Source organism: Lathamus discolor, chromosome 8, assembly GCF_037157495.1.
Source record: "Lathamus discolor isolate bLatDis1 chromosome 8, bLatDis1.hap1, whole genome shotgun sequence".
Taxonomy (NCBI): Eukaryota; Metazoa; Chordata; class Aves; order Psittaciformes; family Psittacidae; genus Lathamus; species Lathamus discolor.
In genome coordinates, this window is record NC_088891.1 from 4144499 (window position 1) to 4172026 (window position 27528).

The following is a 27528-nucleotide window of genomic DNA, read 5'->3' on the forward strand; positions in this document are numbered from 1 at the left end:
CCACGTAAGAGCTCATTTTGAAGTATTTCCCAAAACTGGAGTTGGGATCTCTAGAATCAGTTTGAGCTTAATGAATTTGCCAGGACAGTGCTGGACCCTGTGCAAGACACGGTGGCTGCGGCCGGCGGAGCCAGCGGCCAATGCTGCGCCCTGGTGGCTGCTCTTCGGGGAGCCATCCTGGTCGGCAGCTCCAACAAGTCTCCGGTAGGTCTTGCAGGAGGAGAAGCTAAATTCTATAGACCAGAAAGCCTGGGAGACTTCTGGGCACCTTTGTGAGTGGGGAGCTGAAGTCCTGTTTGGGCAGATCTGGTTATCACCAGCCGCCAGGAGACAAAATCCCATGCATTTCAGGTTGTAGGAAGGTCCTCAAGTGCAGAAACCAGCAATCAGTAGTTAGCTACTGAAAGACAAAAACGCATTTTCAAGCAAATCCAGGAACTCAACTCAATGAAGAAATCTTTCAGAGAATAAAAGAAGGCTTGGGAACAGAAAGTAGAATGAGGAGGGCTTATTTGCTCCTTGTAAATGCATTTACATCAAGTAATTCAAGATGACTTGCTAGAGCAGAAGTCAATTTGGCATTAGTTTTCACATGGAGTCATGAGACAGGTTTCTTAGCTTTGCTGTAAACACCCAGGCTGACTTACATCACATTTTTCCCCATTATAATGTTTGACTCAGCAGCCTTCTCTTTGAACATTGCCTTGTTTTAAAATGTTAAGTGATCTGTGCCTCTGTTTTGAGGCTCTTCAGGCCAAGCGCAGTCTCTACCACAAAGAAGGATTAGCAGGATAATCTAACAAAATATGTAATTGTGAAATTCATTCCTACTACTGCCTGCTGTAATGTTTTTTACCGTTTGCATCCTGTGGCGTGAGCTGAGGGAAAGACACCACTTTCTTTGAAAGGCAAGGAATGGAGCTGGACACCAGTTGCACTATCAGAGGTACACCAGCTGTGGATCAGGATAGGGGTAACTCACTGCCAAAGGCCTCTGTGGGTGCTGATACTCTGTGCCTTAGAGTAGTGGTGGAGCTGCCAGCAAGAAGAACATCTACTCACGCCACGCTGAGTCCTCTGGAAGTGAGCAATCTGCTTGATTTAGGGTGGGGAGGAGGGAGAATACAATGTCTTCCATTTAAAAGGTCTTCCAAAGGTTCATGTAAATTATAAAATATTGTCCAATGGCTCATCTTATAATTGGTGGGAAATTACAAAGAGCCAAGCTGTCAAAATGATAATCACCAAATTAGAAAGAAACCTGTGTGAGTGAAAGTTGGCAAGTCTGTTAGCAGAATGACTACTGTACTGGAAAATTACTGAGCACTGTTTATAAAGGCAATCAGACAGGAATGTTAGTCTTGGAGTCCTACTTTCGACATCAGCAGCTGTATTATTCTACTAGATTCCTTGTACTTTTTTCCAGCAAAAAAATCCCCTTCTATGCTTGGGTGTGGCACAACCTGTTCCCAAAAGTCAAGATTCACCTGATTATTTTGACCCCGTATCTCCACCATGTCTCAGTATTGCAGGGATATGGTGGAGAGTTTTAGAAGTGTGTAAGGAGAGAAAGATAACATAGCAAAGTGCGTGTATTTCGTGGCAGTCATGAGTCCATTTGTAAACAGTGTTCTCTTGCTTTTACATATTCAAGCACGAACTCAGTTTGATAGCTGTAAGCAGAAAACATCTGTCAACTCCACATGACTGATTCTCAAAAATCTTTTCCAATTTTCCTTGCTAAAATTATCCCATGTGAAATCTGGCCCCACTGTAAGATGGTCTGAGTTTTGCCTAACATCAGTAGAGCCACAGTTTCACCCAGGTGAAAATTAAGAGCATCTTCTACACGATTTTGCATCACAAACTGGTGCTGACGACAACCAGTGTTAACTAGACATGGAGTTATTCTCACTTATACATTAGTTCAAGGCTATATGTCAAACCAAAAGGTATGGAACAAAATCTGCTAGAAATGGAAGCCTCAGATTACACTCTGTTGGATTAGTTTCTGACACAACTGATTTTCAAACTAGTTATGTCTTGTAGCAAATTTCCTCTGATACTTTATTCAGCTAATATCTTACATTACATTACAACATTATATTACATTATATTATATTGCAACTAAACTAGTTGTAGTTAAGAGCCAGTTCTAAGCAAACAGGTTCCATAAAACCAGAACAAAATGTGTTAATTGCAAATGTATGCAAATGTGTCTTTGGTCACATCCGAGCTATTGTTGTGAAAGCAGGGAAATTAATTCCACTGAGGCATTGTGGAGGGAACAAAAGTAACGCAATCCCTGTAGATAGTGAGTGCAGGTGCATATATGCCATGGATGTTTAGATGGTGGAATAGAATCAGCTTGCAGGCACTGGTCTTCTGCAGGGCTCAAGACAGAAATAACCAGGTGAAATTTAATGGGCTGCAGTATTTACCCTAGAACATGTAATGCCTTTGTGTTATAAAGGCTACAAATCTCTGAAAAGTGACCTCATGTCTTTTGATTGCACTCCTCCACCTCATGCTTTAGCCTTGACCCATTTTATCTTCATAGCATTTTTCCCCCAAACCCTTAGCTGCAAGTCTTCATTTGCAGACATTCATCTCCCCTGTGGTTATGTATGTACTGCTGTAGACATTTTTTTTCGTAGAAAATGTAGGAGTCTTAGGCAAGTAGGTAGAGAAGATAATTCAAGGTTAATGACTAATCCAGACCATGGAAAGATCAAATGATGAACTGAACCTCCAAAAGATATTTCAAGTTTGCTCCAGGGGCCTGCCAGATGAGCGTTGCCAAAGCAGATTAGAAGAAGAACTCCCAATTCCTCAGCAGAGATACTGAGAGGTCAGAGGTTGAGGAAGACTCAGAAGGCAAAGATTTAAAACAGCCCTCTCAGATTGCATGTGCTGCCCATCCCAGCTTTTTGAGGCTATAGAAAAACACATCCTTCTGGGCATTTTTTAGCTAGAAAGACAGCCACTGACTGGGTTACAAAATCTGTGCTTAAAAGCTCATCACTTTCTTCTTGAATCTAACCACCGTCAGGGATCATCTAGCTCTTGAATCTTCTGTAGAGGTAAGATTACAAAAACTAATACCATGGGTAAAGCCCTTCCTATGGTTGTAAGAAAGATAAGTGTGTTTGTCACATAAATCAGTGCTTGCTGGAAAAATGAGAGGCTCTCCAGGGACTCCAATGAGGGCACTCGCATGGTCCAACAGAAGATAGGTTATAACCTGGGAGGGAAAGACCAAACTGAAAAGAACTGTGGTATCAAGCAATCCCTAAGATCAGTTTACAGGCTTAAAACACAACTGGAAGCCAAATGCTGTATATGATACACACAGGGCTTAGAGTACAGCAGTTAATTGGCTTAGTTAATAACACAGAGCTCTGTGTTCTGAGTTGGAAAGCTGGAATTCTTTTTTATGTTGTCATAAGAAAAATGCTGGCTTTTAAAGAAATTAAAAGTAATTCTCCTTTTTAAACACATCCAGGTGTGTTCAAAAGGTGTAATGATGGTGTAGAGAGGAAAATCTGTCTGTAGTGTAATTTAATAGCAACCATAATGTGATACTATTTGTACATCACATTTTTCTTCCCTGCATGTTTATTACTTGAGGTAGTAGTTATGCTAATACCTGGCTGCACATTCCTTTACCAAATATGAAACTTTCTTGATTTTTCATGTTTAATTGCTTTATCCATAAATTCCATGTCCTCCCACTTTTGTTGTGAACAATGTTGAAATATAGTTGCAGTGATTCTGTGTCTTACAAGCAATACAGTAACATTTTCAGCTGCCTATGAAGGGGGCTTTGGGAGAAGTGGGAAGGGAGAGAAGTGCACTGCCAGCACTGGATGTGGGACTCACATTTACCTGTTTGCTAGATCCTTTTTACAAGCCATGAAGCAGAGACTTCACTGAGAGATTGAAGTTCTGTGGTCAATATATAATAGCCTACTTTACTGATATTATTATTTAAACGTTTAATCGGTCACTTGTCTCTTGAACATGAAACTAAACCCAGCACTTTAAAATAGCCTTTAATTTTGAAGTAGTTTAATTCCATGTTAGCAGCAGATGTCAAGAGTAGGGCTCATGGGCTGTGAGATTTCCTTATGCTATAGCCCTACCTAATCTGTAACCATTGGTCTCAGGTCAGGGATTGATGTAGTGGATCTGTAGCTGAAGCTGGCCACAGATGCCACTCTGACAAAAAAGCTGGAGACTGCGTTTTCACTACAGGTACAGCTTTGTATTGATTCCCCAGGGTTTGCCTTATGCCCTGTGGAACCATTCTTCTCATGATGATGACAATGTCTTTTCTGTGCCAGTTTTCCAGTTACACTCTATCATACCTGTGCTAGAGCCCACTGAAGGTCACTAACTAGTGACCACTGAACAGGGCACAAATGAGGTTATTTCTCCCTTGCACAAGAGCAACAACCAAAAACATTAAAAAAGGAATTTTCCTTCCTGAAAGGAAAGTCATAACCTCACTCCTGAAGGCATCTTGGAAATAGTTGGCACACTGCGTGCTGCCCATCCTAAATGCAAGCTCACAGCCAGCCTCTGCCAAGAATGTATTTTTATCTTTCTCCTCTGCTTTCAGCCCCTTTCCCTTTTTCTTTTGCCAGTAGCTTTAGATCACGGTGAGAGTACAGTGCTGAAGTGAATATTAGTTCAGTGGAGCCTGGACAGAAACCATCCCCAGCCTTGTGACTCAGATTCAGCTCATAAAGCACAGTCACTCTTTCCCCCTCCATGCCCTTGTTGAGCGGTTCCTTCACCCAGATAGATAACTCCCTCCACACTTGCTCTGACAAGGCAGAGCCCAGCTGATACCAAGGGAGCCTGGCTATTTATTTTCATGAACACTGATTTCTGCACTTCAAGGCTATTTTTGTCAGTCTTTCAGCCCCAGTATTCAATTACCCAGCTGGCATTTTCCCATTCCATAAGCAAAATACCAAGCACTCAGCCACAGAGATGCACCAAAACTACTGTCCAGAGAAACACGCTTGGTGTCTCTCCAGCTGTGTTAGCCAATGGAAATTCACAGATCTGTCAACTGCTTTAATGCACAGAAGCATTTGAGTGAGGCCCACAAAAGACAGGTGGCCAGCCTCCCCTATCCCATCCTGCTCCAACCAAATGGCTTCTGCCTTCACTGTCAATGCAGTCAGCAGTGCTGCCACACCAGCACATCAGTCATGGCATTTGGTAAATGAATTCAGGACAATTAACCGTGATGTTTCTACAAACTGTGCTGAACCGTTTTTCCCCCATTCAGGAACTGGAAGATGGGAAAGAGTTGTTTGATTCATTTAGAAGTTACAGATCAGCATTAAAGAAATGTGCTTAATAAGTTGGACCATGGGAGCCTTCAGCAAAGTGAAATAGCATTTCTGACCAGACTTGTTTTTGGGAAGTCTTGTTTGAGCCTCTTAGCGTAACAGATAACCCAGGATTGGGTGACAAGTAAAAGATTCATGGTGTAAGGATACTAATCTAGATGACAGTCCTAAATAGCAGGCTACAAGGTCAATTACCTGGTGAGAAAGACATGATAGCCTTCCGGTGCACAGCACCTTCACAGTTATTGTTCCGGTCCTTCACTTCACACAGGAATGCCAGTAATTACAGAGAACATGTTCCGCACTGACAGATTGCAGGAAGCGTAAAGATGGATGCTGCTTGTCTTTAGGAAAAAAATGGTCCCTCCCTACTCCTAATTTGATTCTTTTGGGGCATTTTATTCACTGCCTTGTAGCCTGGCTCTAACCACAGTGGTGCTCTCAGCTGTTGCTGGAGTCAGTGGGAGCCTTGACAGTTAAGTGCAGTTCAGATTATCTGACAATGAATGTGGTCAGTTACTCTCCACTTTTAAGGTGTCTGATGCCACGAACTTCAACCTGATGAGATTCCAATTAAATATCCTGGAAAATCCAACTACGAAAGGTGAAATCTCACCAGTGGCTGTGAGGGGGTAAACTAGAAGTGAGGCAGGAGGTGTCTTTGCATTCTAATAGCCTGGGATGGAGAGGATTTGTATTCTTTGAGAGTATATAGGGTAGGACTGGAGGTCCTGGGTGCAGGAAAGCCATCTGGCTGTAGCACCATCCCAGTCTGTACATGGTAAGTGTAGGTTCTCTGCACAGCTCCACAGCACAGTGAAGATGTGCGTGCAGATGTAGTCCGTATTCCTCTCAAAGGCAACAATAGTTGTAGGATAGGATCATCTGCAGACAAGTCGCTCTTTCCAGGGAAGAATGCAGCCATGTTGTAGAGACTGAGGATTACAGGGAGGTATACAGAGTTTTGTGTTGGGTATTCACTTGTATGCCAACACTTTTCTGCTTTACACACTTCAACTCCCAAAGGTGATCAGATCTCAGTGTGATGACAATACAGCATTGTCAAAGAATCCACAAATCTAGGAAGAGTTGCCCATTTCTCACTGGTTTTAAGTGAAGCACGATGTTTTATGCCACCAGGTTTTTAACATTCCTTCTCTGGCTCCTTCATAGGTGGGTGACTGGCCATTGGAGTCCCTGCTCTGCTACTTGTGAGAAAGGTGTCCAGCACCGGGAAGTGACTTGTGTTTATCAGCTGCAAAATGGCACCTATGTTAACACGAGAGACCTCTACTGCCTTGGCAACAAACCAACAACAGTACAAAGCTGTGAAGGTCGGGACTGCCTTTCTATCTGGGAAGCATCAGAGTGGTCAAAGGTAGGAACTTGATTCCAGAAGGGAGCCAGAAGATGTCCGTTTATTTTTAATATTGTATCTGTTAGCCTCATCTGAATCATAAGAAGATCCTTTCACTCTTCGTGCAGTGCTTACAGCATTACCAGTCTCATTCCAGATTGTCTGAGTTATGGGACTGTTCAGCAACAGTCATTTCTGTGAGCTTCTATTTAAGACATTGTTAGAGCTTTTGCAAATGATTATTGTTCCAAATGTGCTTAAAAGCCACAGAAACTCAGGACACAAGAGATCTTGCACTGAGGAACAGTGTCTCTTAACAAACACAATGTGATTGCGTTGTCCACCTTGAACAGGAAATCCTAGTTAAGTGAGGGTAATGTTTCTGTTCAGTAGGATGCTGTATCTGTTCATTAATGCATGTGATTTGCTTGCTGAGTTATTTCTTTTCAAAACGTGTGGAGAAACACACCGAAGTTTAATAAGTTGTCTGATAGGTCTTTTTTGTGGACTAGAAGGAACCCTTTCGGGTGATGCTCTCTTTGTTTCCTATAGCTGAGCCAGCTGAACTGTTCGTAGCTGAGACTAATCTTACGGTGCAGTTCCTACCTGGTTTACTTGGGCCTTTTGTTAACGATCCCAGGTACTTCACTCTCCTTTATATGAGATGGGCTAAGTCAAGATACAGATGACTTTTTCCAGAGTGGAAATGTCCTGTATTTGAGACCATGTAACTAATTTAAAAATATATAATTTTTGATCATTTTCTCAATAACTGCTTTGCTTTTTCTTTGATACATTTACTTTTGTCATGTCTGCAATTGCCCACTCGTGATTTTAAATTCATTCTTGTTCTGGCACATTTCTGCTATTATGTAGCACAGTTGACTCCAGGACACTTTTGATGCTCTGCCAGTTTGAACACTTCTCATAACTAGGACTTTCTTCAGTGGTAATCACTTTAATCCTTAACATTTTAATCTGATGTTATGGAGTAAATATCACAGTAGTGGTATCATTTTATAAATCAATTTTTCTCACGTATGTTTTTGAACCCTTTGGTTATACAACAACAACCAGTTGATCACATTGATGTCTGGTTCCCCATCAAAAATGTGTGTTTTCAAAGCAAATTCCAATGCAATCTTCAGTGTGGAAAAAATTAAGTTCCCCTCCTATTGCCAAACAGTTAAGATTGTTTTGGACAAAGTACTGCTCAACCCATTTTTAATGACAAAAATAGAGACTGTCAGGAAAAGGTGAATGTTCCTACTGTTAGGGAACTGGAGTAGAAAAAACATGGATTTCCTTCAAATAAAGGAGCTGTGTCTTAACTGCAAAGTTGTGTTGCTCCTTTACAAAACCTTGTGGGATTTGACTAAGTAATTTGTTAATAAAATAAGACCTAATGATCCCAGCTGGACACTCGGGGACTACACATATTCATGTTCAGACTGTTGTGGGGTCTCTGTAAAATCTATATGGTAAGAAATTCTTCATGAAAACAGACGGCTTAGGGAAAGAAAAAGAACTCTTCAAGAGGGTGATTTATATGTGACCACCAAAGATCTGTTGGCAACCTTTTGCAAATGCTGTTTTGTCTAGGAAAGTATATGCAGTATTAATCTGTGAATGACTTAAAAGCTTGTGGGAAGAACAAACAGTTGGTGTTTTTCCCAGACTTGCTTGTAAAACCCACCTAGAGATTTCTCCTACTGTGAAAATACTCCCGCTTCAGCTTGATTTACTTTGAGTAAATTGGACCATTTGAAAGATTTTATATATTGTGCTTTGTAGTTTGAGATGAACGAGAGCAACCCTGAGGAGTCCACCCTGGGGGCTGAGGAAAATGATACAGAACTTGGGAAAGCCTATACAACTTGGGGCAAATTCATGGCTTTTAGGTAACATCTAGGGAGCTCCAGCCTGGGATCTCTGGCACATCTTGTGCTCCAAGGAGTCCAGCAAAGCCGTTTCTGGAAATCTGCAAAGCCTGGAAGAATTCATCCCCGTATGTAGCAGAACTATACAATTGTGCTTGTTACAAAGATGTTACATCCGTAAGGAGGTCATGCCATGAGCAGCACATAGTAAATTAAGTGGAAGGTTTCCCAGATTTTCAAGAAGTCACTTTGTAGTGCTCTGAAATATTTAAAGGCATGTCTGTTTGCTTGCCAGCTCATAAACGCTTGTCATTCATGTCCTTAACAAGGCCAGCAGGTCAGAACTGCCTGGATTGTGTTTTTAAGATGGTTAGACAGGCATGCTGAGATTTGTCCATTTGATGTAATTTATATCAAGCTGACGCTTGTTTCCAGCATAGACCCCCTGGATGGAGAAGCTTCTTGGAACACGTTCAAAAGACCTCACAGAATATCTCATATCTTCGCTATTTATTCAGTGTCAAATCAACTGTCTTTTCCATGCTGATCCCCTCAAGGGGAGAACTTGACACAGTGGAGGAGGTTAGTTTTTATCTCAGTTGGTACATATATCATTTTTCCACCCACCTGTCCCCATTGGCTCTTCAAGAAAATATTTCACTCTTAACCACTGCAGTGGCATGGAAATGAAGAGCAGATAGACTAGCTATGCTGCTGTGTAGTGGCATGCACTCAGATGGCTGTGGGAGTATCAGCAGATCTGTTACTCTATTATCAAACTGGTTATTTACAATAGAAATTCTGTTTCAGCTCATGCTGGTGTCCTTTTCCCACCTAGTGTGGCCAATGAAATCCAGACAGTGCTCCAGTAAACCAGAATTTTCATTGGCAAAGATAACAAATGGGTGACCAGATATCCTTGCTCTTTAGAAGTTACCTTCAAACTTCCCAGGCACAAAACCATTTGTGGATGATTTGTGCTCATTCATATGAATATTTGTTAAGACTCCCCAAATGTTTTAATCGAGTCTTCCTTCGGGAACTGGTTCTAGTAGCTCTGGTAGTCTGCTGCTTTCTCAGAGGACTTCAAACAGGCCTTGCTTATGCTTTTGGTGTTGAGAAGTCTCTTTCATCCCTGCTGATGTTAGCACTGTGGCTAGTTTGCTGGCCACAGTTAGAAGCTGGTCACAACTCTGTGGCTCACTGAATAGTGCCTCTCCTGAGCTATCCGCTTTGTACATTTGAAGTTCTTTGGAACTAACATAGTGATGAGCATATGGGAAATAAAAGGGTAAAGGTCATGTATGTATTTTGCACGAGAATGTGTAAGAACTGTGACTTTGCCATGGTATCTACAAGCCGTAGTGCAAAATCTGTTTGTAACAGTGGTCTCATACTACAGTGATCTAGAAATGCATTTATCACCAACATTTGATTCCCATAATACATCAAGAGATGTGCAGTTCCGTGTTATAAATCTCAGTGTGTGCTTTTTCAGTACAGATGATGAGCTCTTAAACACAAAATCTTGCAGTTTTTAAGCTGTAACATCAATCCTAGCAAAATGCCAGCTGATACTATTCAAAGAATGTTGATTTCCACAAGTGCCATCTTTCATGCACAAGCAGATTCATGCTTTTCAAATTGCTCATTTATTTTGAAAGGGGATTAGGTTTTTTGGGAGAAAATCTTACAGGTTATCAGATTTCCTCTGTGTTCATAAAATCAGCTTTTCCTTTTAGGTATGATACAACTATAAAAGTTATCATTTCTAGGCATCATGTAACAGCAAACGAATACCTGTTGTTTTGCAGTGCTCAGCAGACTGTGGCAGGGGGATTCAGAAGAGAACAGTGACGTGCACAAATTCTCAAGGAAAATGTGATGCGGCCACCAGGCCAAGAGATGAGGAAGAGTGTGAGGATCACACAGGCTGTTACGAGTGGAAAACGGGCGATTGGTCTAAGGTAACAGTAAGCACTACCTGGTATTTCCTTCCTGAGCACAAAGATGTTCAGAGTCATGTGCCTCCATGTGCTTCCATGGTCATTTGCAGTTTAAATAGTTGGAAAGTTAGGGTTTAACTGGTTTTGATTGGAAGCTTTGCTGGGGTTTCAACTCTCCCCTTCTGCATTTATAACCCAAACTTTGCAACGCAGGCCCATGGATACAACCTAGGCAGTTGGAGAAAAGCGTATTCCAAACAGGATAGAATTGGTATTAATAGTCCAGTCCTAGCCTTATTCCAACCACCTGATATGAAAGAAAGGCATGAATTTAAAGACAAAGCCAAGCCCATAAGTCCTTTCCTGGAGGCTGGATTTTACCTTCACTTAGGCCTGTCTGAATTTAGTTTCTCCAGTGACATTAGTCACTGAATCTGAATCTGAACGCTGCAGATTAAATCAGAGCAGAGTCTGCTCTGTATGTGCACCTGATCTTAAAGTAATAGGTAGTTTTGCTTGGGAAGGAGGTCTGGCGGTGTGAGAAACTCAGTCTTTGCCAACGTTGTTCTTAAAGCATCCTTTACATTACTGACTTCATGTCTGCATTAAGAAGTAAGGAATATTCCCAGGAATATTATATTCCAGTTTGGTTTTATCTTATCTTTGGAACTGTACTGTTCTTTAAAACAGAAAGTCCACTTTGTATTCCGGAATGTACGGCATGTGCTGAAACCACTGGGATACAGTAGTTGCATTTGGCTTTCCGAAAACCCAAACTCTCCAGCAAGCAAAATCCAATGAAACAGAGGCCCATAATGGGCAAATTGGCTTATCTGTGATTGCTTTACTTGTTTTTACATTGTGATTAGGAATTACAAATACTTATACTCTGTCATAGACACATGAATTTAATGGTGTCAGTGCTGGAGAATGCATTAAGAACCTGCTGCATACAAAAGGTTTGTATTTATGCTGAGCCAGGAATTTGTATCACAGACTGTTTAGAGCACTGAACGTTATTCGTAACCTGGCACACGGAGTCCATGCAAAGTCGCCAAAACAAACAGTTCCCCTGTGTTAACAGGTGAAATAACAATATTTATTTATTTATTTGTGGAATTTGAAGACCTTTGGCCTGCAAATTGACCCAGATTCTCTTTATAGGAAGGAATATGAAGAAATTATGCATTCACTGCTCACAAGGATTGAACGTTCAGCATTTTATGAATGGTTCCAATCTGATAAAGATGTTGGCTCACTGATAGAAAGGCTGCAATCAGGCTGCAATTGGTCACAGTAAATAGTGTTCTTGATGGATTTAGTGTCAGTATGTGAGCAGGACAGGATCAGTGCAAAATCACTTCCTATTTGCAGTTCTTAACACAGAACCAGGATCTTCCCCACACAAAAGGGCAAAAAAAGCCTATACACTGCTTATATGCCTGCTTCTGCCTGCAGAGGCCCTGTGCCAACTCTTTGCTTCCCAGGAATTCCATCCTGTGTGAGTCCAGAAGGATGTTCTTGGACTTAAGATCTGGATTATAATGAGCATCTAAAATTCTAGATGTATTGGTTAATTCTGACTGGACACCAGGATCACACAATTAGATTCTTATTCTCTGAGTACAGGGGTAAACAAAAGGCACCACTGGATGGCTAAGAAAGTAGGTGAAAGTGGGTAGGTACAGTTCTCTGAAGAAAGTGCATTGTCCCAGAAACACAGGTATGTCCCAGAAACTCAAATGCTTGGTGTGGAATTCAATTCTTCTCAAATCCTGAGAGAAGGGTTTTCATCATGAGGATCCAGGAGGTCTAATGCAGGGCTTAGGCTTAGGGAAAGAGCCTTTACAACCACCAGAAACTCCTCTTTGGTGTTGTCCAGCTTAAAACAGTTCCTTCTTTAAGGAGAAACACAAAGTCTGTGGCAGTGAGATTATAGTGAACTCTTTAAAATTCATACATCCAGGGCAAAATTCCATTGTAAAACAGTTGTTCCCGGTGCTGTAAAAATCACTGTGAGAGAGAGCTTTGTGCTGACTAAGATGGGAATTTTTCCTATTAATACAAATTGATCTCAGAACAAGCAACAACTTTTAGCAATTAATGCATTGTGCATTTGTTACTGTTAAGAACCATCAGGGAGGCAAGATTTAACTGACAGTAATAATGATCACAGATTAAAATAAGGGGCTTTGATGCTTTATGTGCAAACAGCTTGCAGGGTGACTTGGCCTCCAATCCTTAATTTTCCAAACCATGATCGTTTGAAGATACCAGGAAGTCATGTAACAAAGAGGCAAAACCTCATTTAAAAAGTCAAGTCCAGATACAACTTGTAAATAAAACAGGCTGCTGAGGTAGTAATGACAGACTATTATTTATATAGTAGTAATAGTAGTATTTATAGAATACACAGACTCTGCATGAGAAGACAGATCACTTCCCTAAGGAGCTCCCAGCCCTGTGTTAATAACTCATCTCACATCTGACAACAATGAATATGGTTATCCTATATAAGATCTTGGATCCTGTTGCATTCAGAAGGTACAAGGATAGGCAGCAGTAAAATCTCCACATCTACACCAGACAAGTTGGGGGGTTTATCAGACCCTGGATCCACTACTGTATAGAAGAGGTGAGGGCTGGAGGCATGGCCACGCTGACCTTTCACCTGCACCTACCAGCCAAAACCTCATCCACTGGCCTTAGTAAGGGCTCTGCACCCATTGCTCATCCACCCTCTGAAGGGACTTTTATTCCATTTTCTGTCAGGTTGATTTGCAGATGGTCCTTCCAGTGTATTATCACTGTGGTACGCATTTGGAGCTAACTGAGCAGATTCAGCAAGCAGTCTTGGCTCTGGTATTTGTAAATTCCCAGTGTATTTCCAGAATATTTCAAGTGTTGCATGAGGAACTGATGTATCGAGCTCACTTTGCAAACATACAGGTCTGTAAAGTTATTTTTTGGCTACCTTTGTCAGTCCAGTGCTTGAGATTAACAGTCTGTGTAGATCTAAGGACAGACTATTGTTCTGTTAACCATGAGTAACCTCCATTACTGCTATTAAACTTGCAAGTTCTCTGCACTACTGCAACTTTTCTTTTAAACCCCTTATCTTAAAGGGATATTATTATTATCAGCACTTAACACAAACACAGCACTGGTATTATGAGTCTCAGAACTAAACTATTCCTGGCTCAAGAGTCCTTGTAAAAAGACAGATGGCACAGTAAGAGCAACACTGAAGGTGTTAACCTGAAATCACTTTTTTTATTGTTGCCCGGATTCTTCAGAAATGCAATTCATTATATCATCCTTTTTTATATATGATGCAATATACAAGTGGGAATCCAAGCCATCTCCCATTCAATCAGTTCTTCCAAAAGGAAATTCCACATCCAGTTTGCATTCAGTTAAAGAAACATCTCATACACTCTCTCTACTTTGAAATAGTTCTTCCTTGTTTGAAATCTGAGCTGTTAAATGTTCTAGCACTGGAAGTATTCATACATTTTTGCTGTAGTTGTGCGAGGCAAAAGAGCAAACATGGATTGCTCAGTTTCCCAACTCTTGCTCAGACTCCTCGGCTGCTGAAAATACACCTCTTGATGCTTTAGCAAGACAGTAGTTCATTCTTTCATGGTGAATTGTGTTTTGCTGACACTTTATGTCAAGGATTACATTCCTGTGAAGAGCACAGGCAGCTAGTGAACAAAATGTCTTTGTGGATGTGGGAAACTTAGCAGGACATACAGCCTGAGTCTGGACCATTCTCCTGCTCTAGGCTGTGCTTGGAGGCAGCACATTTCATGTTGAAGTCCATCTTGACTCACACAGTTGAAAACTTAAGTCCCAAATGATGGGGGGTGCACTGTTAGCCTGCTGTGGGGAGATGTAGGCTTGATGCATTGGGTAGCTATGGGGGTGACAAAAATGAGTTATGCTTGAAGGTGAAGAGCACCAGGAACGGTTTTGTTAGGTACCTAAGGCTCTCCCTGTGTTCTCAGCTCTCTCCCTTTCCGCTCAGTAATAATGCAGCAGGGAAAGCACTTAGGTGCAAACATACAAGCCAAAGCTGTATTTTTTGAGTTCCTTTTCTCCAGTTGGCTTTTCCACTCTTCTAGGCTATAACTGAGGAGGCAGGATTATACAGCAGGAGCAAATCTGCACAAGATTTGAATGGAATTTAATTCATTTACAGTTTTACTTAATCGTGTCACTATTTTGTATGCCTTGACATACTCTATTTTGGTCCTGCGACTGAATCACTGTGTTTTGAGCCAATAGCACAGCATGGTTCAGGGTTCCCAGTTTCTTTTTTTGTTTTTACTACTCTCCTTTTAACTGGTATTATATCAAGGAAGGTAGAATTACAAGTGGGATACACTCGCTGCATCGTTAATGCTGACTTTCACAAGGGTGCATTTTCAGCTTTGTGAGTAGAAGTTTAAACATGCAACTTCTGTCCCTCAGGCAACAATTTAGCTCATTAACTTATTATATTACATAGCCCAATGAAAAGAGTTTTAGAAGAAGAAAGATACATAGGAGCCTTGTAGTAGATTGGCTTTGCCATATTTTTTCTTTGCAGTTACAGTAGGTGCTCTGTAAATACTAAGGCCTATATTAATCTCAGATAACCCAATGTAAATCCAGGGTAACTGTCTTTCATTCTTCCCTATAATCCACTGGCCACAAGCCAAGGATCTCACTCAGCACAGTGTGTTAGATACCAGTCTCTCTTACATTAGTGTAAATCCAGATTAATTCAGCCACTTAAGTTAGTGCAGGCATATGCCAATGAATCTGACTGGGCAGGCTGTGCGAGATCTTTGGGTCTTGTGTAGGAAACATCACAGATTCATGCTCTCGGGTGGAAACAGAAATATAGGACATGTCAAGGTGGTCTTCAGTGAGGAGAGAAAGTCGAGGAGAAATCTTTCTCTACCACTTCATATCTCCTATAGCCACCTGGCACAACATTCACTGGGTTCAGAGAGATTGTATGCTTCAAAAACTGGAAAGCACTAGTAAGGGTCAGCTTGGCAAAGTGCTATGTTGGACAATGTTCATGTTGCAGATAGTAGTGATAAAGCACATCTGAAAAATTACCTATAGCCACCTGCCCTCCCTGGACATCAATACTTGCCAATTTCTTTACAGTATTTTGCTCAGCCTGTGAAATGCTGGCTGTGGGTTCTCATCGCAGGAGAATATTAACAATAGGCAGGAAAAAAAAGATCTAATTTCCTATATGAAAAATGCTGGGTTTGTGCCAGACATTGAGGTGCTTCATACTGAAGATCAGCAGTCATTCATCACAGTGGGTGGTAACAAGGATTTTGTAATTGCAAATTGTTTTGGCAGTATTGCAATAGATTGTATTCTCCAAGAGATAAAACCTCTGGCCTTGCAGTACACCAACAAACACGTTGGGGTTGGGTTTTGGTTTGGGGCTTTTGGTTTTGCTTTTTTTGTCTCAAAATTTACAGTCTTCCAGTGCCAGGAAGCATGTTTTCCAAGTTCCAAATGTTTGGGAACATCAGCAAAATCCTCTATACGCCTCACTTTTAATGATTAATTCACATTACATGATAAGCGAAGTAAATCAAGGACAGCTGTGGTTTGAGAGGGATATTCAAAGCTGTTATAAACATAGAAGCAAACTGTCTTTTGTTCTAACATTCATTACAAACTCATGGCTTGACCCACCATCTGTTTATGATAAACTATGGACAACTTGTTAATTCTTCATAAAGGTCATAACTAAGTTCATCTTCTCCTACCTTGGAGAAAATAACTTTCCTTGTTGAGCTGGGAAAAAGCTCTGCAGGAAGGATGGTCACTGAACGCTGCAGTCACACATCACAGCTGACAGACCCTTTCCTGCTGCTTACTCACCTTGGCTCAGCAAACAACTTCCTGATTTATGGCTCCTCATGTGTGTTCAGCACCACAGCTAGAAACTGACACTGGAAAATTATCTACAGGCGTCACTGATGCAAATCGGTTGTTCTCCAGAAGATGATAGAGCTGGATGTGACAGTAATGGACACAACAAGCTTTAGTATTCAAGCCCTCTGCTACTCTGGGTTTGGGCATGACCAAGAGCCAGAGCATCAGAGTGTCCTAAACCTAACTACTGCTCTAAGTTGTATTGCTAGTTGTGGTTCCCCATGGTTTGTTCCTCTGGACATGGTCACTGAAGTGCAAACCACAGCCATTTGTGCAACAGCTTATCTCAAAACACCCCTTGAATCCCACCTCTTTAATTCTTTGATTCTCTCTCCCCACGTTGTGAAATGTCTTTAGCTATGGTCAGAGGTGTAAATGTCATAATGGCATTTAAACAAGGTTGAGCCTCTCCCAAGACTTGGGCTAGCTGCCAGCCCGGTTGATGCAGGTGTAGCTGGAAAGCTAGGCATGGAAAACGAAGAGATGCCAAGTACAGTGCTGGCTGGCCGTGTCACTGCCCTGTGGACTGTAAGCTACAGAAACCAAGTCCTGCTTATGCCTGTGAGGCAATGACTGCTACTTGTTTGCACAATTTGCACAGCTCATCTCTGCTGGAGTTTCTGGGAACACCCATAGGACAAATTATTTTGATGGTTCTTTAGTAAAGGAGAATTTGCTACAAAAAGACCGTATTAATCAGTGTTTTGTTTGAAGTGGAACACATTCTGTCACACTGTTATTGTCTCATGTTCCAGTACAGCCTCCAGTGATCCTGTTAATTGGAAGAATAGCTTCTCCTTTTTGACATTTTTTATTTAAAAGACTCATCCATTAAGTGCATGTATTTATTTTATTTTATTGATGGAGAATTAAAGCCTTCCATCAAGATCAGTGGATTGGAAATGGAATTCCGTCCTTACCGTTTTCCTCTTTTTTTAACATGAAAAAGAAGAAAGCATGACAGACAAGTCTGTTCAAATATTGGCATTTAATTTCTCTGAGTTCCCTCGAGATGTTTCAGTGGCTAGGATCATGTTTGTAAAAACACGAAGAGCAGGTAATTCACCATTTAAAGTTCATGCTACTCATGTAAAGAGGTTTTTACCCCTTGAATCCTTACAGCACACAACTTTATTGCCAGCAGGAACTGCTATAATTTTGCAGTCTTTCCAATAGCCTTTTGAGATTTATAATGACTACAGGGGCATTAAGGTGACGATCTTCCAGAACGTCTTTGAAGAACAATTAGGGTCAGCCTGCTGGTGATCACTGTTTGACTGTGCAAAAAGGTGAAGTGCAGAGTTGCTTAAGCTTCACACATTTCAAGGCTGAGTAGCTCTAGAGAATGCTCAGGCAGGATGGAGATGATGGAGATGAGCGGCCTCTTGCCAGGAGTTAAGTAATCCTAATGGAGTCCTTTTAATTGCATTTAGGTTGCATTGATCATTAACTGGTGAATAACTAAAATATGTGTTCAGGGGAGCTTCAGTTCTCAAGATACTCTTTCAGGCTAACATCTGTGACAGGAGCCAGTGTGGGACTCTAGGTCATGTAGCCCATACAAACACTGCTTAGCATAAGCAGCACACACTGGTGTAGAAGCAGGGTTGATTCTCAAGCAGTCAGCCTGAGTTATGTGATCCCACGGTTACACAATTGTCCATTACTGTCTAGTTTACATAAAATTAGCTTGATTATGCCTTTTACATAGTGCTTTTTGGCATTGTTTCCATGCAGTTTTTCAGGTGTAACAAGCTATGGAGTATTTCTACTTTGTACCTGCCACAGATCGAATCATTGCACACACACTATAGGTGGCATGCTATAGGCAATACCATATCATTTCACATCTCTGCTGGATCCTGTTCTTGAAATCCAGTTTGAAAGCTTGTGAGAAGTAAATTCTGCCTGATTGGTGTAACGAATTAAATGACATTTCCTCATTAGCATCCACCTGGGCTGCATTGCACAAGTACTTAGGGGCATTGTCACTACTCAGAATATTCATGCATTCAGCTCTTAATCTCTGAACTCTATACACAATGGAACTTTTCAGAATAGCAAAGTCAAGCTTAATTATGCAGTGAGACATGCTGGATGTACTGGTCAGGTCTTGTTCCTTAGGGTCATGCAGTTTGGAAGCACAGCTGTAGGCAGTTTGTAAAGATTGCTTCTCTCTTTTCCTTCTAAGATACTGTCACATCAGCCATGAGCATTTTCTGCTATAATTTATTGTTTCTTCCCGTACTGAGTCAGAAGAGTATGCATTTTTTTCTGGCTAAATTAAACAAATCAGTCACTTCACAAACCTTTCCAAATGAAAGATTGTTCTAAGCAAGACCAGATACGTTCTCTTTACAGGTCTGGGGTTCAAAAAGAAGAAAGGCTTCAAAAACAAGAAAGGAAAGAAAGAAAGGAACAAGGAAGCTTGAAAAACAGCTTACACTGTGCTTTGGGCTAATGAGATCTTATCAGTGAGAAGACAGAAATTTCTTTCTTTAGCATGATGCCATGGTGAAAGTTGACCTGGTGTTTATGAAAGCACATTGCATGCTGCTTTTCAGCTAGAAATTGAGAGTTTAAATGAGTGATACTCATAAAAATCCTGATGTTAAGGTGTGGGGAGCACACACACATGATTACTATTAAGGTCTCAGGAGCGGTGCAATTATAGGACCTTTGTCATTCATCTCGGATGCTGTGTTAGAATGTTATTAATCGGAACTTGCTTGCTTGCTTTCTGACTTTCATAGAAGCGAGAAATAAGACCCCTGAGGGGAAAAACACTCTGCCCTATCCTAACACCTCCAAATACTTGAACTCTGAAGTCAATAAAGCGTGACTCTATCTCTGCATATAGGAGCTTTAGCCGTACTGTTATCCTTGGCTTCAGCAACTTTCAGCAAACTGGGGACAAACCAGTATCTTTAAACATCAGATGACTGCACACTGATGAATACAGAAAAAACCCATCTTGCCTTCAGCTTAGTTACAACAGTCATCTTGAACTCCATCTCCCTCCAACACATCAGCTTTCTAAATATTGGAGTACATTCAGGGTTAGCTGAAGGGATGCTATGACCTTCTGCTGGAAAAAGCAAGTCTCGTGCAAAAGACTAACATCTGTCTCTTAGAGGTTAGAAAAGTGACATTTTTAAAGGCAATATGTGGTCTGAATGTACCCTGCCTAGCCAGCGGCCCTCAGCTAAGGCATAAGCTATGCTTCATTAACCCATTCATTCCTGAACAGATCACAGCCTGTCTTCTGTCCCCACTAAGCTTCATCATAGGGATTATTTGGACTGCCTCTCTTATGTGTTCCTCCGTCAGCCCAACAGCAGCCCCTGCCCTGGCTTCATTTGCTCCTATTCCTCTCTCTTTCTCTGGCTATCTTTTGTAGATCAGGAGTTGATGAAGCCCCTGACAGACGTCAGCACTTACTGTAAATTCATTCTATTTTAATACCTAATATTCTCCTGAGGCATTTGCTTTCAAAGCAATTAGACATCTGTCAGCACCTTTGGTAGATTTCAAGCTTTCATTTCAGTATCCTAAGGTGGAAATAGCATTCCAGTTGAAAAATCATAGCTTGGTCTTAAGGTTGGAGTGAGTAAATCTTTAAGCTGATGAATGCTGCTGCTGCCTTGACAATTTGTGAGTTTATTTCCTTCTGGATATCCCCACTGGCTTGCACGTTACTGCCAAAGAATGTGAATGGAGGCATTTTTGTATTTTGCCTTCCCAAGCAGTATTTGAACTGAGAGTTACAAGGGCTCTCATTAGGTTCACTTTTTGTAAGTGTTCATTAACCCCCTCTTTTTTACAGTGCTGAGCAAACCTTTGATCCTTGCATGTGGGTGGATTTCCAATTCACAATTACTACATTGTCAGCTTAGTGCATTGTGGTTAAACTCCATGAATTCTGCATGTGCATTTTTCTGATAGTGATATCACTGGGAACGCCTGGTGGAAGGGAAAAAATGCTTCATTGTTTGACACAGGCATCTCCATTCCACCACTTGTCCTAGCCCTACTTCCCAAAGTAGGCAAGTTGCATGTGGGTTTTCTCTCAGTACTTGTGTAGCAGCTCAGGTGGCAGGCAGAGATCCACACAGCTCCAAACCAGCTTCCAGAATGTTCACAGATCACTGTACTCCATCATGGCATCAAAACACGTGCATTTCTTGAGGGTCGCACTAATGCTTGAAAAGGTTTTTCCAGTTTCAAAGTCCAGTTGTTAACAGCAGTGTAAGAACTCAGTGTGTGACCCACTTTAAATCCAGTCAGCATGGTTGCACTGTGCAGCACTGAAACCTCCTTGTGTCCTGCACACTGAACTGTACCAGCTCGACAGAAGCTGGACCAGGTACTTTTGCCCCTGCACCACAGGCCACACGCTGCCATGAGCAATGCTCACTCTTTGGCAGCCTTGGCTGCCTGGAAGTTCCTCTCTTTGCAAGAAGGACACAGTACCTTTCCTTACTCGTAACTTGTGTCCATGTCTGAGGGTCCTGCATCAGAGGGCACAGAGTAAATCTAGCCCTGAATGTTGTCCTGTGGATTTTGCTTACTTGCTCCATAAATATTTGGGAATAGAAAGTCTGTAGCACTGCATTTAGCTGTCCAGAGTAGGAGGGAAGGTATTTATGGGTATTTGCTGCTCAGTTGGAGTTTTATTTTTATGCCTCCTTTAATGATGTCCTCTTTTCATAGTGCAGCATGAGTAACAATTCCCCCTTTGTATGTATTTTGTATCTATTCCTATTTCCTATTGAAATTCCTAGGAAAGAGACTATCCAAGTACAGAGCTGAAAATTTTGTCTTAAAATAAGCCAGATGTCCAACCTTCCTTTAGCTGCCAAGCCCAAAAGAGTTCAAGAAAGATGTTAAAATCTGTCTTCCTGGCTGTGAAAAACTAATTGCATAGCATAGGTGATGATCCCAGTCTCCCAGGAGAAGGAATAAAACTGCTTCGGGCAAAAACTCTGCTGTTATTTGTCTAAGGATTGGATTTGGCAATGTCTGTGGAAAAAGTTTCATTGCTTGCCCTCCTTGCTGGTTAACAAATGCAGAGACAGGAGCACAGACAAAGGTAGGGTGAGTGTTCATATGCTGGTATCTGCAAACCTTATTCACCTTATGAGAAGAATGCCTTTTTCTTTCTTTCCTTCTTTCTTCCCACTCCCCAGCTTTGTTAAGAGCATTCATAAGCACAGGGAGTACCTAAAAGCCAGAGACAGAGATTTCAGACTCACTCTGTTACAGTCATGTGAAGAAACCCTATGGCCTGGATGGATTATTTCATGCGTGTGTGGTAACAGCTATTCTGTTTGTAAAATGGATGTACGGTTTACTCCCCTTGCAAAGAGTTTTGTGAGCATTAAGATTAGCAAAGCACCCTGGAGACTAAAGTGCCATTAAAATCCTGAGGATTAGAGGTTGCATATGACTAGAGAAGTGGAAGGGCCGAACAGTTGCATTATCAGGATAAAAATTGTTAACTTTAAATCCAAACGTAATGCCTATGCCTGACTGGCTTCAGACTGACAGAAGTCAGAGGGCACACAGTGCTGGGGAAGAGCAGAGGGACACCCAGGATTAGTGAAATGCCTAGATCTCACTGCAGGAGCTATGAAGGGTGTTTAAATAAGGAGCTTTAACAATTGCTTTTTGGAATAGCTCGCTTTAGGGCATACAACGTTCAGCATAGTGCTAAATACCATAACCCTTGTTGAGGAATTAATAGAGAGTGACCAAATTTTGATGTAAATTCAATAGCTCAAAATCTAAGTACAAAAAAAAAAATCCTGCTGTAAGCTAATAATTGAGCCCTAAATTGAAATAATAAGAAGGGTGTAAAGGAAAAAACCCAATTATTTCTTAAAAATGAAGTTGCAAAATACATGTAGAATTTTAATATAGCACAACTGCTGCCTCCAGAATACAATAGTCAGGTCCTGGAGGGGGCTGCATAGCTGGAAACACAGAGGTAGGCTGCACACCAGGATAGCTTAATGCCGAAGTCCAGAAGGGATCTGAGCCAGAGATTGTTCTGAATGGAGAAAATCAGACAGTCCTAGAGAAAGGCACTGTGAGAAAGAACAGGAATGACGAGCAGGTGGAAAATAGGGAAAAAAATAAGAGGAAGGCAAATATGAATTTGGTGAGTACACCAAAACCAAGAAACCCATTTAATAAGCAGCCATTAATGTCGGTGACTAAAGAGGCAGATTAGGGTAAAAACTCTATGGGTTTTTTTTAACAACACTGATCCTACAACTCCTCCTACCTAAACAGAAGTTATTCACGTTGTGTAAACGTATTTCTGCACTGGGTTGTTGCAGGACTCCATCAGCTCTGCTTTATATGGTCCTGTTCATCTGAGGCCATTTTTTCTCAGGCCTTTCACTGATGTACTCAGAAAGTAAAAGCTCCCTGTGCCTCACCCAGAACAAAGCTACATTTCTTGTATCAGATGGTCTTTGGGAAGCAGCAGGGGTTTATTGGGGTACTTCCAGAACAAAATGACCAGAGCTTTGCTGTACTCTCCCCCATACATGGGAGAGGTGGAAGCCTACATGCATCCATCTGTTCTTTTGCCCCTGGCTCCTAGTCTTACAAGCATTCCACACTGCATATACATCTTTCATTCTTGGATTTCAGTGCAACCTCAGTGGTGTTCATCTTTTGAGTCTCTTCAATGTTTGGCATGATGTTTTGAGGAATTAGAGCTCTGAGGTGATGGTGTTTTTCAGGGAGAGAGCTCCGATGCCCTGACTTTGTTCAGAAACAGCAGAGGACAGAAAATATGATTGTTTTTACACCATCATCCTAATTGTATCTCCTGAGTTTTCCCTCACCACCTCGTCTCCCCCATCGTTTGCTTGTGTGTGGCTTTAGCAGAAATAGGAATCTTACCAAAGTCCTGCAACCCATTGTTTCTTTGTTTTAAATACAAGATTCTTTTATTAACTCCAGCTGGTGCACCTCACTGTGCTCACTGTGTTTGCTTTATTAAAATTGAACAGCGTGCAAGTAGGACATTGTAAATCACAAGTGACTGGGCCAGAGGAAGAGGGAGGGAGAGAGGTGGGGACTCCAATTGTATGACAACAAAGAGAGCATATAAACAGGCTGGGCCTCCTGGCTAAGAGAAGCCAAAACTTGTGGAGTACAACTTGCAATTGCTCCCAGGAGGACAGACAAGTGCCAGACAGTTAGCAGGGATAGGTGAGAGCAAATACGTGAATGCCTGATGTGTTCTCTCGTTTACCAGAACAGAGGTCTGGGCATGCAGTAGTACTGCCTGCTTCTGCTCTAATCCTCGGGTTTATCTTCTATTAGTGCCTGGCACTGGTCATCTTGTCTGTGGAGGAAGCCTTGTTAAACCATCCAAGTCTTGGAGAGGGCTTCTAAATCAAGTGCAATTGGGTCCTTTATGGAGAGGGAGATGGAAGCTACTTGTCTGTAATTAAGCAGTAAACGTTTTCCAGCTTTGCCTCTTTGTGGCTGGTGGAGGGAATTACATCTCTGTCTGCTTGAACCTCATGGGCATCCGCAGGGACAGTCAATGTAGATGGACACACAGCAAGTCCAAACAAAAAGACAACAGATACCTTCCCTGTTCCAGGGCAATTCCCCTGCTCACAGCACTCCCTGAAGCTGCAAAATCATCGTCAACATGAAGGGTTGACAGAATGACTGACCCTGTTGTTGAGTCCTCAGCACCGCAGTGAGCTGCCAGCCTGCTGCACAGTTCAGCACTGGCAATGATTTTTCTGGGGTATGTGCACATGTGATTTGGAAGTTACTCTGCATGGACCATGTCTCAGTGCCTTCTCTCCTCCAGTGCTCCTCAACCTGTGGGAAAGGCCTCCAGTCACGTGTGGTCCAGTGTATGCACAAAGTCACCGGGCGCCATGGCAGCGAGTGCCCTGTCCTGTCCAAGCCAGCGGCCTACAGGCAGTGCCACCAAGAGGTCTGCAATGAGAAGATAAATGTCAACACAATTACCTCGCCCAGACTTGGTGAGTGAGGGGATGCTGGGAGAAAGATGCCACCTGCAAAGGACCAGACAAAGCCCAGGGTCCCAGGGTGCCAAATGTGATAAAAGTGGGGCTTCATAGGATGGTCCAGGATCAGAAATTAGGAGAGAACCCACAATAAGACTCTAGACTAAAGGTCCAATGTGGGTAGGTCCTCTCTTATACATCGATCCCTGCCTTGGGGTTTGCCCAAGCTGGAGCACACAGCAGTGGACTTGAGAGACCAACAGGAGCACACAAATGGTGGGTGACTGATTGATCACAGAGGTGGGGGAGCTGGCAGGCATATCCTTCTTCATCACAAACACCTTCATGCCCTGCTTTTGCCCCTATAAGTGTAAGGTATGATAATTTATTCATCCATGCCCCAAGTACATGACTTTGACAAGTAAAGCATTGCTGGCTTTTAATTTCCTTTTCATCTGCACCGCAAGAACGTGGTTTGATGAATTAATTTGCCCAGGGAGGCAAGAAACCAGCCAGCCTCTTTCTGTGAACCCTTTGATTTTCTGTCACTGCCCTTTTCCTCACCCTCCCTGCTTCCCTGGTGTACCTGGCTGAGATGAAAATACGGTGATAAACCATCTGTTTCCCAAAACACCTTGACGCTGTATTTAAGAAATGTCTCTAGTTAAGAATGCTTCTGCTAATGCAGAATTGTGGGAATCCACGATTTTCCACATCATACTTGCTCAAATTATAAGGGGATAAAAATATATTTTTCCAAATACGCACAGCCCTGTGTGTTCAGTCACAGCTCCAAGGACCGAGCTGATTTCTTTACATTTCACACATCATCACCAGCAAGATGAAGCTAAACTAAGCCATCAGCTGCACTGACACAGCCTCATTGGTGCCTCCCATTACTTTTGAGTACAAGAGGCTGGGTTGTAAACAGTGCTGCTACGAGCTTACCAGAAAGAACAGCCTCCACCCTCTCAGCAGAGCTAGTCTGTAGGCTAAGACACCTCTAATAAACATGAAAAAACAGAGCTGCTAAGAAATAGAGAACCATTTTCTAATAGCCCTGTCCTGTATTAAATAACACTTAAACTAGGACTGGACCGGAAGCTTCTGAGCTGAAATCTGGTTCCCAAAAGTTTAATAGATGCTTAAAGGAATATGAGAATTTTATTCATGCAAATGCAGTCATACTGAGGAGCTTCTAACCTCTTTTGTTCAAGAACATAGAAAAGTACTTCCCAGAGATTTTAGCACTAAAAGCACAGTGAAAGGAAAACATTTCATTTGAGAAGTAAGCCCTTAATACATGATGAGACAAGAAATCCATCCTAATTTGTATTTTAGGACAAAGCAATAAAAGCTCACATATTTAGAAGACTGAGGAGGCTGAAGTCCCTGCTGAAAGTAATCTGCAAGTAATTTGGGATGCTTTTATTTCTAAACCAGGCTTGGAATCACCAGAACCAGAAACAAGGATATTTGGCTTTAGCAGAAAGATATGTCATTGAATGTTTTGCTTGTCTTGCTTATAAACAGCTCTCATTGGGTTATCTTTAAACAAAATTATCTTTTCTGCAATGGAAACCCCTCCAAAAAACATGGTACAGAAAATAATTCAGTAGTCTACAAACCCCATGCTACCTTGTCCGCACTCCAGAATCCTTTTCATTCCAGGTATAGCATTTTCAGTATCTAAGCGTGGAGTTCACCTCAACTGACTTTTACATCTGTGTTCAGTGTCCCTCAGTGAAGGCACGTTCAGAGGGGGATTATTCTGTCCCTCCTAGCCCACGCTGCTTCCTCAGCATGCTTCATGTCACTTCACAGCCTATGAGGGACCTTGTTTGTGGCTCAATGTCTATTATATAAAGTCTCTCAGATTCATAAAGTCTATCTTGGATGTTCTTGCAAGATGTCTAGTTTATTCAGCTACATCACATTTTCTGTGCCTGGTTGGAACCACAGCTTGAGGGGCATGCTGCAGATCTATCCCCCTCAGAAAGCCCCTCCACTGCTGGCAGACTCACAAATAACCTTCTCCCTGTTTAGGATAGCCACTTCCACTCCAAGTTTTTTCTTGCAATAAGGTTTTTTTTTACATTGGCTTCATGTTCCTTTTTTTCTGGGGCAACTTCAATTCATCAGATGTTCTCCAACTTGGGCTTCTTGTCCAGCTGAACAAAGCTTCAGTGATAAACATTCCTACCAGTTCTGCTGCGATTGTTTTCTGGTGCTTGGCATGGACGCTCACAGCTGAATACAGGATAAGAGCCTTCCCTGGTTTCCTCCAGCAGCTATGAGGAACAAGGGAATCAGGATGCTGCTGGGTCAGCACCTTTTGATGTTCTTTAATTAGACCATTTTTCCCCAACCTGAGAGGCCGCAATATTTGGTTAGGAGATCTTCCAGTGATCACAGCATTTATAAGGATGCTACATACCGTACTATAAATCACATACTATAAAAAGCACTCACTTTATGTGTCCATTCTCATCGTGAGTACAGTTTCACTACCATTACTTTTTTATAAAAGCACATGTGACTAATGATATTGTCAACAGGCTCAGCAACAGTGTCTCTCTGCTGCTTTCCCCTCTACACAAACCTTTTGTCAGTGTGAGGGAGTTTCTGCTGTCCATTCCCCATTCCCAATAGCAATCCTACTGTTTTTACTCCACCAAGAAGTACTATTTTTACTTCTTATTAATTTATCTTTACATCCACCAAATTTGCTTTGATTTTGCCTCTCTGCAAAAATGTTTTCCATCAAGGGGGTGATGGCCACTTCTGAAAGAGTGCCTTATCACAGCACTCTCCCTGGGACCACATAGCTTCCCATTGACTGTGCTGCCTCTGTAGGCCAGTGCTTTAGAGGTTTTGTTCCTCTGGGCCTATTTGTCACTGAGACAAAATGTGAGGGGGCTTGTTCTCCCCAGTCATGTCCTGCTACACCCTTGCAGTAAACACTTCCAAGAGCCTGACGTTTCAGTACAAAGAACATCTTCTGAT

At 41.9% G+C, this 27528-nt stretch overlaps 1 protein-coding gene across 2 annotated transcripts in view; it reads left to right on the plus strand.

Moving 5' to 3' along the window:
* Nucleotides 1–27528, plus strand: part of ADAMTS17 (ADAM metallopeptidase with thrombospondin type 1 motif 17) — a 171977-nt gene that overhangs the window by 139789 nt on the left and 4660 nt on the right. For both annotated transcript variants that reach the window (XM_065688440.1, XM_065688441.1), the window contains 3 exons: nt 6543–6747; nt 10421–10573; nt 24360–24537. In XM_065688440.1, coding sequence (XP_065544512.1) covers nt 6543–6747; nt 10421–10573; nt 24360–24537 — 536 coding nt within the window. The remainder of the gene's footprint in view (nt 1–6542; nt 6748–10420; nt 10574–24359; nt 24538–27528) is intronic.